The sequence below is a fragment of the Fukomys damarensis genome, unplaced genomic scaffold (genome assembly GCF_012274545.1).
Source record: "Fukomys damarensis isolate Sample0158 unplaced genomic scaffold, DMR_v1.0_HiC HiC_scaffold_5, whole genome shotgun sequence".
Taxonomy (NCBI): Eukaryota; Metazoa; Chordata; class Mammalia; order Rodentia; family Bathyergidae; genus Fukomys; species Fukomys damarensis.
In genome coordinates this window covers 42,128,412-42,141,953 of record NW_022900917.1, presented here as the reverse complement: position 1 = coordinate 42,141,953, position 13,542 = coordinate 42,128,412, and the positions used below count along the sequence as shown (strand labels likewise).

General features: G+C 33.1%; 1 protein-coding gene across 1 annotated transcript in view; it reads left to right on the top strand.

Annotated features, from left to right (window-relative positions):
- The window catches only part of CUNH8orf34 (chromosome unknown C8orf34 homolog), a 358,931-nt gene that overhangs the window by 324,415 nt on the left and 20,974 nt on the right, over positions 1–13,542 (top strand). The window contains 2 exon segments of the mRNA XM_010611479.2: positions 401–448; positions 10,823–10,916. Coding sequence (XP_010609781.1) covers positions 401–448; positions 10,823–10,916 — 142 coding nt within the window.

The following is a 13,542-nucleotide window of genomic DNA, read 5'->3' as shown; positions in this document are numbered from 1 at the left end:
GCTTAAGACATGTTATCTTTCCATACAATATTTATGAAGTCAGGTGATTGATCTTCACATAAAGTTATAGAATACAGATCTAGTGACTGCTTTTATTCTAATGTTAAGCACTTACAATGAAAAAAATTTAAAATTTAAAATTCTATTCTGAGATTTAGTTACTATTCTAGCTGTTTATTTGTTTTCATGAACTAAAATCCACTGAAAAGATGTATCACTGCCCTGAAAAAAACTCTCCTTCCAAGAATATTCAGTTGACAAATTGATAACATCATAAGTTGGTCAAGAAGGCTGGGAAGGATAAGGATTTGGCATAGCTCTTCGACCTCATTACCCTCCACGATCATCCTTTCTGCCCTCTCTCTTAACGTTCTCAAAATCTCTTGCTCTTTGTTTCTAGGAAGAAGTCTCCAGTGGAGGATCATCACAGAAAAACTATACTGAAGAAGTGAGTTTCAAGATGGCCTTATAAACATAGTCTGAAATCAGTGAATCACATAAGATGGAACACTCATTTTGGGCTTTCTCCACTTACCTGTAGGGTTCCTAACCCATATGTGTTCACTGGTTATGTCCACAAAAATAATGTATCACCAAAGTAATGCTTGTTCTTCACTGGTAGAGAAACATTGCATCAATTTAGTCATCCCAAACAACAAGATAAAATTTCATAAACTTGGTGCTAGCATATATTTTCTTTCTTTTTTTTTTTGGTACCGCGGATTGAACTCGGGTCCTTGCGCTTGCAAGGCAGGCCACTGAACCACTGAGCTAAATCCCTGACCCTAGCATATATTTTCATTCACAAGCACTTGTTGATAGCCTAATAAAAAAAGTTCATGTTTTATATAGACATGAACAAAAGAAAAAAAAAGACAATCATTGTTCTTATTTAAAGGACAATCTAATACCAGGTGGCATATATTTTCATTCACAAGCATTTGTTGATAGCCTAATAAAAAAAGTTCATGTTTTATATAGATATGAACAAAAGAAAAAAAAAGACAATCATTGTTCTTATTTAAAGGACAATCTAATACCAGGTGGGCATTCATGCATGTGATAAATACTCATCAAAATGTTGTTATTTGGCAAGCTATTATGCAGAATGCTGTCCCAATAATTTAAATATAATTATCTTGCAAAACCTGATTCTTAGGCTTGTTGTTGAAGACATTAAAGGGTCTTTTATGTCGTTTTATTGTGGACTGATGACCAAGTATTAGAGAATTCTCAGGAAAGATCAGTGAACAGAGGACTAGGACTTGATCTGAGGCCAAGCCAAAGTGGTCACTAAATGAGACATGTGAATTTGCTGCAGGTGAAGAGGACAGGAAACAGCTTGGTGATGATATCATAGTAGTACCAAATATTTGGTTTGAAAGTTACTTCTTAGCAGCATAGTATCCGTTTCTCTAATTATTCTTGTACATCCAAATCCGGGCAAAAGACAGCCTATGCTTTCTGAATAAGCTATATATATATATATATATATATTCAGAATAGTATACCGATACTTTAACTTGTTTCTAAGCATCACTTAGAGAGGAGATTAGAGTGCACAGCAGCCTTTCAAGAATTACATACTTATTTAGAGGTGGCTGAACCTTTACCAAAACACGTGGAGGAGGAGTAAGAAAGGTGTAGAAAAGAACTAGATAGATGTTTGAATTCTGGTTGGAAAAGTCAAAGTACTTGTAAACAGAGAAGAAAAAAGAAAACAATTATAAAATGAAAACACAAACACTAAATTTAAATTTCATAAATTTAGTGCAGATATTAAGGAGACCTCATTAAAACAATCAATGTTGCCCAAAAGTAGGAAGACACTATTTTCAAGGTAGTCACCAACAGAAACTCCCTTTAGGATTTTGTGGTCGCCTAAGAGATCGGCTCAGCATTCTCTACTTCTTGGTGGAGCTGGAGTTGGCAGGTCTCCCAGAATGTGTTCTGATGCCTTTTGTGAGGTGGCCTCTCTAGTTCTAACTGGGGAGGAGGGAGTACTGAGGCAGTGACACTACAGAAACATCAGCATGAATTTTATTCTAATTCCGTAGTTCCTATCTTTGTAGTTCCCTGCTTTCTCTGAAATCATCAATGTTTAATGGACATGTTCATATTGTATATAACCACACATGCTGAATATGGCAAGGTTGAGAATTTGTGCCTTCTCTTTGGAAATTCTTGAAGGCCTTGTTCTTCAAAGCATAGTCCTCTGGCCACAATATTGGTATTTCTGAGAAATATAAAACCTTAGGACTTGCTGAGTCCAAAGGAATCAAAATCTTTATCCTAGCATTGTCTTCATGTGATTCATAAACACAGCTGACTGTTGAAAAGTACTCCTTTAAAGTGTTCTCTCTGAATTATTTCTAGACACTAATTGCACATATCCAGGGAGACACCAAGTGTTGTCAGCTACTGGTGAAGAAAACAGCTTTGTCAATTTGACAAGCTTGATTTACTCATCTGACTCCCAATAATATTCTATTTTGTTTATTGGAGGAATAAAATCTTCTAGCTTTACATATTCATTAAAGATTTCCAGTTTGAGTTTTGTATTTGTGAACTTCCCACTGTAAACCTTTTTTCCCTCCAAGGTTTAATATTACAAAGTATTTTCACTTATTATCAATTGATACTTATATATTAACTCTTTCTTAAACCAATAAATAATCATTATAGTAAAATTAAGTATCACTCTGATTACTGAATTATTAGCATTAATAGTTTCTTTTAGCAGACTTTTATCCTTTGATACTTAGAAAGTATACATTCAAACTTTTTTCCATTGAGAACATATTTAGAATATGAACCATTATTTTGTTTTTTTCTCATTTATTCTTTTATTTCACTTTTGCCCTTTTTCTTCATGTTTGAGTCAGTAAACAGTAAAGAACAATATTTGTTAATGTTAGAATCATTGAAGATAAAACTGAACTAGCAAACATTTTCTTTTATTTAGTACACACTAAAATTGAAATAAACCATAGTGTTTATATTTTTTTATATATTTAACATTTCTTGCTAAAGTTTAAACAACTCTGCACATGAAAATCTCTGAGGTTTTTTCATACAGTCTTATAATGAGACAGAATCATAACCACATGACATTAGTCAATTATGTTTAGAAGTAAATTGAAACTAAAGAAAAAGTGTAGTCTCTCTTATAAGTAAGGCTAAAATATGTTTTATCCTATATTTTCTACTTTCTAATGTTTTTTTTTAAGACTAGTACTTGTGTATTTGATTAAATTAAAAAAAGGATATCTTAGTTTGCTTTCCCTAATCCTCAAAATAACTCTAAGTAAAAATTTTAAAATTTCATCCTTTTTATGTGTAAGGCATTTGATGACTCAAGGTAAAAATGATTTTGTATCATAGAAGTTTTAGGTTTTAGAACAGCGATATTAATATTCCTTGAAAAACTATATGGAATAGAAACAATATCAAATTCGAGTATTTTCAAATCTTGATTGTCAAACCTTTTGTAGAGAAGCTAATTTATTTAAAATATCACATTGTTCCATAAATTGAGAATCAATATATAGCATTGGTTTATAATACTCTAATCATGAATAGGATACAATGTGTTTACATGATAGATAAGCATTATTACTTAAGTGTTTAAGAAAATATAAAGAACTAAAGATCGGACTCACGATTTTTTAAAGCTTTTTAGAAAGCAGTATAAAGAGTCCCTCAAAATTTCAAAAAGTTAGTTTGTGAAGGCTAGAACACACACATGGGAGTGTGAACTCACTCAAGGTGCTAAGTGGCAGCTTCACAAACTCTAAGGATGTCAGATGGGAACAGCAACACAGAGCAGGCAAGCTTTTCTCATATCTGTTGGAGCAGACTTTGCCAGCTATGCCATCTGAAGTGGAAAGGGGATCAGTTTTATGCAAAAAAGTACCTCAGAGTCATTTCTTATGCCAATTCTGGCCTGCCTGTATTGTTTCTCTCGTGCTATATTCTGTGATCTCTAATGTAATGAAATTCCAATTGTATTCCTGATGGAGAAGGCATGATATTGTCATCTAAAGTAGATAGAAAGATAAGTGACTTTTTATTCTGTACGGGGATTTACTTTTTACACAATTAAAATAATTTTTTTCTGTTGAAATTTTATTCTACATAGGAAACAAGATTTTTTCTTTAGGAAAATTCTATCTGATCATTGAAATTCATTAAGAATAAATAATCATCATTAAGAATAGGTGCTGTAAAGTAGCAATTTTTAAAAAGAATTGTAGCTCTCATATAGAAACACAATGAACATGTCAATGATTTATAAAACTGAGGAATCAATGAGGGAACAGATAAAAGTTATAAATGGTTCAAAGGAGAATTCAAATGCATATATAGTCAGATGAGAGATGCCGAAATTATTTTATAAATACATGCCAAAATTGTCAAAATGGAATAACCACATGATGATAATTAATCACATTCCAATGTATGGAAGTTGTATTTATACAGACAAGAGTCATTTACATTTTTATAATTTTCTACAAATTAAAAACTAGTAAAAATCTAAAGTTAGTGAAAGATCTGGAGCTTCTATAGAAACTGATAACGGGAAGAGTGGCTTAGGAGATGACTTGTTTTTCGACAACTACATTTTTAAAGTCTTCTGCAGCTGCATTTACACTATAGTTTCCTTGGGGGAAAAAAGCTTTCATGTTACAAAAGAAGATGGAGTTTAGTCCTGATGAATAGGACAGTGTCCTATAGCGAAGTTGTCATGTAAATTTATGAAAGTATTTTGAATTTATTTGGAATGTTTCTCTACAATCTACCATATTTCTTTTCAAACTACCTTATTGCTTTCTTTCTTTTCCTTTTCCTAGATCCTATTCATTCAAGCTCACATCTCCTAAACATGGCTAACCCTTTTTTCCTATGTGTTAATTCCTCTTTACAATCCCTGAAAGAAGTGGGCTAGAGAATTCTAATTCACTTTTAAAATTATGAGTTTCATCATAATCGTAGAGGACATTTCATTACTAAACCCCAAAAGGGAAGTTATATACAAACTTGTTATTTAACTATATAAATCATATATGGGGATATCATTTAATAGAAGTACATATGATTAAGTCTGTCAGTAGTAGCAGGCTACTATAGGGTATGACAAAAAAAAATACAGTGGAAAAAATGAAAAGAGGATGAAGAGAGAGGGCAAAAGAAGGGAGCTGAAATGTTATGTATTTGTACCAATTCCCGACAGTGAATGTAATAATTATCTATTCCAACAAAACATGCACTAATAAAATAAAAAATAAAGAAAATTCCCATATAAAAATACAGTGATTATTTATTTTTTTAAAAAAATTATTATGGTGAAAGACACCTTGCCATTAATCCCTTTCAAGCGCTCCCTCTTCCTTGAAACACACATCCCCTCATTCCTGGCAATGTGCCTTTTACTCTAATAAGGTTTTAATTTAAATATTCATTGTACTTTTGATCACCCCTTGGAAATATATCAGAAACTTCTTAAAGCAGAAATCATGTTGTGCTTTGTGTTACCATATTTTTCATACACACCATGCTTCAGGGATCCTTATTTATAAATATCCTACTATTACAGAGGTAGAATGAAGGTGATTTTCTCTGAAAGATGGAAAGTAATATTTTGTGCATTATTTACGTACTTCTACCAAAGAGGCAATGTACTTAGTTAATTCAGAATTGAAGTGGTCAATGGTCAAATTTTGAGCAAAAGAACTTTTTTCTTCTCTAAATGTACTGAACTTTTATGCCTATGCATGACATGAATCACTGATTGATTGCATTCATGGAATCCATAAATAAGCTATCCATATGGAATAACAATATTGTGAAGTTTATAAAGCACTTATTCTGTTAGCAGATAGAAAGCTATGTTGACTCAGGACTGCCAACTGTTTTCCATATGATCCGTGTCACCATTTCCCACCACTCCTAGTCCCTGGACGCTTGCTATACTAAGAGTGAAAGTGTTTTAGAAAAGGAATGAATGGCATTTCTTTTAAAAGCAACCCAGACAACTTACTCCTGGGGATATGAATTTGTCATGCACTCAGAAATCATTTAATATTCCTGAAGAAAATTATTGAATAAACTTAGCAAAGAAGAACACATGAGCTCTTGTTTTTGAAAATGTTCAAGATTTGAGCTTCTTGATTCAATCAGAAATAATTAGGCTGATTGGTCAAGCTGTGGATTTTAACAGTGCTGCCTGTTGGCACTGATAAACAGGTATGTTATATTACTAATTCTATTTTATGGAAAACCAAAGTAAAGTTTAAATCTTCAATTAATATTAATATTTATTCTGTCTTTATGATTATAATAACTTAATATTTCAAAGTTATTCCCAAACTGCATATTTTACTGAGCTATTGTTTCTTTTATTCCTTTTGTAATTTGCAGCAAACAAAGCATACATAGTTAAGGCTGCTTATCTGTTCAGGAGTAAAGCCATAAAAACCAGAAATCAATCAGCAGTATTGCCATATTGGCTAGCACAGTAGTTCTGCATTATTGTGGGAAAAAATAACAATATCTTTTCTTTGTTTTTTTTTGTTGTTGTTGTTTGTTTGTTTTGGTACCGGGGATTGAACTCGGGTCCTTGCTCTTGCAAGGCAGGACCGCTGAGCTAAATCCCCGGCCCAGCAGTTATATCTTTTCTTATGCAGATGGATTTAGTATGTCGGATGAAAATTTAATAACCAAACAATTTTTTAGTTAAAAACATTTTCTAATTGTAACTTTAACCTTTTCTGTTTTTTAACTGAGTAGCTTCAATCATTTGTTTCTAATTTAAAAAATTCATCCATCTAAAAATAATTTGTTCTTTAAGCATCAGAGATTGCATATCTTATTTCTGAATAAAATGTAGGGCTTCAGCTTTTCCCTCTCTATTAATTTGGAAATTTTGAAATTTTATTTTTACCATATGATGCATGGTTACAAAATTTTAAATCTAAGAATCTTCACAGTTGTACTGCCTGTTCAATACAGAATTATAAGGCCATGGGCTGGAAATTTAGCTCAGTTATTCTGCTGCCTGACTTGCAAGCGCAAGGATCCGAGTTTGATCCCTGGTACCAAAAAAAACAAAAAACAAAAACAAACATAAAACTATAAGGCCAAATCTACTAACATAATTTTTTAAAATTAAGTTAAATTCTAAAAATTAACATGGATTTATATGTAAGTAGTATATTGTAAGATTGAATATCTTTTAATTTTTTGCTAAATTTTCTTTCAGTAGCCCTCTTGCATTATACACAAGGATCATTGGTGAAGTACTAGATATCATCTAATCTAGTACCTTCACTGTCTTCAGTCCATTCTAAGAGGGAAGGTAACAAGTCCTTAAACTAGCCGGGTAAAAGCTGGTCCTCCTGATCCCTGGAACAAGGACATTTCCCTTGTTTCCAGCTTTCATTTGATAGGAATTTAAGTTTCAATCCAAATGACAGGCTATTTTCAGGGCTTGCTCTTGCTAAAAATGTTGTGTTCTTATTTTTTAAATGAAGTTCACTTTCAAAATTTTGTCTTTCTTTCAATTTTTAAAATATGCATTTTTATTACAACAGTTTTGGGTTTGCTGAATTATTACAAAGATAACACAAAGTTACTATCTCCTATACAATTTTAAGTATTATTAATACCTAATGTTAGTATCTGTATTTCCCACAATTAATAAACCCATTATTGATAAATTATTAGTAATAAAGTCCAGTCTTTGTCCAGTTTTCCTAAAGTTTTTCCTAATGTCCTTTCCCTGTTCCAGGACCCCATCCAAGACACCACCTGACATTTAGTTGGCTCTTTCAGTTGCAGCATTTCTCAGGCTAACCTTGTGTTTTATGATCATAACAGTTTTGAGGAGCATTGGTTAGATATTTTGTAGATTGTTCTTTGCTTGATATTTTCTTCATAATTGGATTGGTATGATGTGGTATTAAAAAGAAAAACTTAGAGATAAGTTCATTTTTATCATATACTATCAAAGGTACATGTTATCTGTACAATTTATTGGTATTAATGTTGGCTTTGATTAGCTGGCATAAGAACATATTTGTCAAGTTTTTCTACCGTAAAGCTGCTATTCTTGTCACCCTTTTCATACTAATTTTTTAAATCACCATACACAGTTCACAAATGAAGAATGGGAAGTTATTTTCTGTCTCTTTAAGGACAGACTATCTACATAAATTTTTAAAAATCCCCCTGGATGTATATTTGTGTATGTTCATTCATTCATTTAGAGATTCAGTCATTTTTATTATTATGAACTCATATATATTTGTTTTATATTTTCATTAATAACCCAATGGTCTCATTTGTTTTTTGCTCAGATTGTTCTAGTTTTGACTATTGATACCTTAAATTAGCTCCTTTATCTCTTGGACATACCCCACCACCATTTTGTATGTGTTGTGTGCTTCAACGCTCTAACTTTTTGGCATTACAAGATGTTCTAACTTATTTTGTATATTTCCTGCCTCAAATTATTGAGTCCTAGACTCAAAAATTTCTCTGAGAGTTCTGAGTCTTTCAATAGCAAAAGACCAAATTTGTGTGGTAGATATGTTTGTTTCTTCTGTTTATCATTGCTGCTAAGCCTTTGCAGCTGTCAAAGCATGAGATATGAGTGTATATAATAATTTATATCCACCAATTTATATAAATATTTTAGATGTAACCACTGTATGTGTGGAAAGCTAAACAGTTTATCTTGATGTCTCCAGCTCCAATGCACACAGATTATTCTAGCCTTCTCCCCTGTTCGTCTTTAACTCCTACTCCAAGAGTGAGAAATTATCTGCCACTCATTTATTTCATTACTTAATTTCAGAATATATGAATGGTATTTCAGAATTACTGACTTGTATGCCCATGAGAAACATTATCAAAGTGCAGTTCTTGCTTGCAATTCATTTGTGTTTGGTCTTTTAGGCTCTAATCACTTTCAGTATTACTTAGGTCAACACTTGATTATCTACCCATTTCAGTGAGATTGCTTCCTATATCTTTATAATGCATTTGAATTCTTGTGTGTTTGTGTGTGTGTGTGTGTGTGTGTGTGTGTGTGTTTGTGCAAGTGGTATATTTGCCTTCCATCGTGGGATCCCCAGTCTAATTAATCTTTTTTGTATTCATAAATGTTTACACAATGGGGTACATTTCATTGGGTTTCAACACATGTTTAATGCCTTAGACTTTCTATTATACAGAGTAGTTTCAACTGCCCTAAAATAGTTCCTGTTGATTGGAACTGAACTTCTCCAGAAATTATCATCAAAATCAAAATTTAGCAAATTGGATGCTTCTCTCCTTTGCAATTTGTTTGAAGCAAATTAAGCATTTAACGTTTCATAATGTCATATTCCTTAAAATTCAAGGATTGTGGTTGTTTATTTTTATCATATTAATATTTGTGTGAACAAATGAAAAATAGTTCAAATTGGAAAAAAATCATTGAAACAGGGAAAATAATGACTGAGTTTGAAGGGTCGAAAGAGTGAATTAGCAGGTCATATTGATTTTTGTATCTTTAATTTTCAAAATAGATTTTAAAAGATTTTCTTGAATATTACTGAATAAATCTAAAATTGTTACTTATTTTGTTCCAAAGGAGACCGACCTTTTTCTTCTCCTTATTTTCTCTTCTCTTGTCTTTTCTTTCTTATTTTCTCCTACAAAAATATTTCCTCTATGAGTTCTTATAATAGGCTTTGAAAATGCAGAGAAGAAAATAGTTACCCACTCCCTCAAGGACCTTTCATGTTATTCTTAAGGCAGGAAAATATGAAGGAGCAATGCAATACAGTAATGGTTATATTGGTACATCAAGAACACAAAAGAATAGAGGCCTTGTAGGGTTAAGGAAGACTTCCGGTTGAGCTGACACCTGAGATTTGGAGGAGGTTAAAGTTTGAGAGAAATAGGAAATGTGTAAAATGTCCCGGTTGCTTACAATTCAAGCTTCCCATTAAGTATAGCTAGAGAGGTGGAGATAGAATGGAAATGGTAATGTGGTTGATCAGGCTAGCAAGTATGGATCGTGAAGAGCCTTAGGTTAAATTTTATTTTAGTAGTAATGAGAAAGCCGCTGAAAGATTTTCAGCAAAGCAAGGTACACAACTTGATCTTAAAATATTTCAAATGTGGCTATTACTACAGATAAAGGTCTACTTTTTGTCAACAACAAAAGGGAAAGAACAGCAACAAATACTGAGAAATATTTTAAAAAATATGCGGAATTGGGTGCAAGGATATGCATTGGTAGTCCCAGCTAGTCAGGAGGCTGAGGCAAAAGGATCTCTTCAGCTTGGGAATTTGTGACAAACAACCCACAAAGACGTGAGAAGAGGAAGGTGAGAACAAAGTACTGAAGGATAAAATCCAGTGTTTCCTACACCCTACTGACCTTTGTACTCATTAAAGGAAAATTTAACTTTGATGGGAAAGAAGCATATTTTGTACAATTTTATGGATATTTGAAGGGAGTCATTATGGTATGTTCAAGAATGAGTGCTAGCATTTCCTTGAAAATATTAATTCAAGAGGAACATAATTTATATTTTTCTAATTAAGATTCTAAATGTTACTAGACAGAGAACATTAAAAATGAATTTAGAACTCTGTGGCTTGTGTCTATGACATAAACATGAATTTTTGCTTAAAACTCTTCCCTGTCATGGAGGAATTCTTTTTATGGGTTTCGAACATGCAGTTTGTAGACACTGAACTGTTCACCCATATCAGTGTTTATGATACTAGTCTGGAGTTTAATCTAAAATGCTTTACTGCCTGGCAGGATGAATCCTTAAAGCAGCTGCAGGTGGTCCATCGACCGTGGCTCTTGCCAAGTGACCCAGAGAGTGAAGGAGTGGAAGCAGAACAAGATAAACGTGAGTAGTCACTGCTATTTATTGACAAGTCGCTTTCATCCACAGGACATTCACGGTAAAAGAATTTACTTTTCATAACATTAAAAGTCTTCTGAGAAAAACTCAGACTTATTGGAAAGAGCACTTAAAGATAAGCTATCCTTGCAGTCCATAAATTTTGATTCAATGATGACCAGATTGTTATATAAACATCCATAAACTAATTTTTTTTTATTGAGTTTATTGGTACATTTAGGGATACAGTACAGTTACATTCATTGTTGATTACTTTTCAACATTAAAAGTCTTCTGAGAAAACCTCAGACTTATTGGAAAGAGCACTTAAAGATAAGCTATCCTTGCAGTCCATAAATTTTGATTCAATGATGACCAGATTGTTATATAAACATCCATAAACTAATTTTTTTTTATTGAGTTTATTGGTACATTTAGGGATACAGTACAGTTACATTCATTGTTGGGATCATGTACCTTTACATGGCAAGTCTTGATTCTCATTTTTTCCCCTTACCTCTGCCCTCCCTTCACCCCCTCCTCCCCTCCCCATCTACAAACACTTTATTTTCATCTTTTCATTCTCTCACATTTTTTTCTTTTCCCTTTTTGTTCTTCCCCTACGTATCACACCTTCCCTACACCTTTAGCTCCTTTCCTCCCATTTCTAAATGTCAGTAATCTTATTAGAATCTTATGCATTGTTGCAGAATATTCACACCAGGGAAACTATTTGGTATTTACACATGTGGGACTTATTTATTTCACTTAGGAGTATATCTTCAATATGTATCCATTTTCCTATGAATGAATCTATTCTCTCGCTCTTTATGGCTGAGTAATATTCCATTTTATAGAAAAACCACAACTTCTTTATCCAGTTTCCAACGGATGGGCAAATAGGTTGTTTCCAAGATTTAGCTATTACAAACTGTGCCGCTATAAACATGGGTGCACATACTTCTCTGTGATATGATTCTTTTAGTTCTCTTGGAAAGATACCCAACAGAGGGATGGCTGGGTCAAATGGAACCTCCAGTCCAAGCTCTTTGAGGTATCTCCATATTGATTTCCATAGTGGTTGCACTAGTCTGCACTCCCACCAACAATGGAGGAGGGTTCCTTTCTCCCCACAACCCCGCCAACATTTGTTATTGTGTGATTTCTTGATAGCAGCCATTCTTTGTGGGGTGAGGTGGAATCTCAGTGTTGTTTTCATCTGCATCTCTCGAATGACCAGTGATGTGGAACATTTTTTCATATATTTTCTTGCTGCTTTCACTTCTTTGTATGAGAAATGTCTGTTCATTTCGGATGCCCATTTTTGGATCGGGTCTTTATATTTGGGGGGACTGATTGTTTTGAGTTCTTTATATATCCTTGATAATAGTCCTTTGTCTGAGGTACAGCTGGTAAAAATTTTTTCCCACATTGTAGATTGTCTCTTAGTTCTGCTAATGGTTTCTTTTGAAGTACAGAAGCTTTTTAGTAAGATGAGATCCCAGTTGTTGATTCTTTCTGCTAGTTCCCGTGCTACTGAGGATTTGTTCATAAAGTCTTTTCCTATACCAATGTCTTCCAGAGTTCTGCCTAACTTACTTTCCAGCAAGTTTAATGTTTCTGTTTTAATATTTAGATCTTTAATCCATTTGGATTTTAATTTAGTGCATGGCGAAAGATAAGGGTCTAATTTTAATCTGTGACAGGTTGATATCCAGTTTTTCCAACACCATTTATTAAAGAGGCTATCTTTCCTCCACTGAGGATGGTGAGCTCCTTTGTCGAAGATGAGGTAGCTGAGTACATCTGCATTTGTTTTTGTGTCTTCCAGTCTGTTCCATTGATCCTCAGGCCTATTTCTTTGCCAGTACCATGCTGATTTTATCACAGTGGCTTTGTAGTATAGTTTCAAATTGGGAATTGTTACACCTGGTGCCATGTGACTGTTGCCTATAATGGCTTTTGCTATTCTAGGTCTCTTGTGGTTCCAAATGAATTTTTGGATTCTTTTTTCTAGTTCTGTGAAATATAGTGTTGGAATTTCAATTGGCATTGCATTGAATGTATATAGCAGTTTCGGTAGTATGGCCATTTTCACTATGTTGATTCTTCCTACCCAGGAGCAGGGGATATCTTTCCATTTTTTTATATCCTCTTCGATTTCTTTTTTCAGAGTGCTGTAGTTTTCAGTGTAGAGATCTTTTGTTTCTTTTGTTAGATTGATTCCTAGATACTTCATTTTTTTGGATGCTATTGTAAAAGGAATTTTTTCCCTTATTTCTCTTTCTGTCTGTCTGTTATTTGTGTATAGAAAGGCTATTGATTTTTGGGTATTCACCTTGTATCCAGATACTTTACTGAATCTGTCAATTAAGTCTAGAAGTTTTTTGGTGGAGTTTTTTGGATCTTCAATGTAGAGTATCATATCATCAGCAAATAATGATAGCATAAACTAATTTTTTTAAAAGAAAGAATTATTTTTCGGAACTAAACCAACAGCGAATGTTGTGCAGAAATACCAGAGAATTATCTTAGGGACAACTTTTTTTTTTCAGCTTTAATTGAGTTTATTGGTACATTTTAGGGATACAGTACAGTTACATTCCTTGTTGGGAATTTGTACCTCTACATG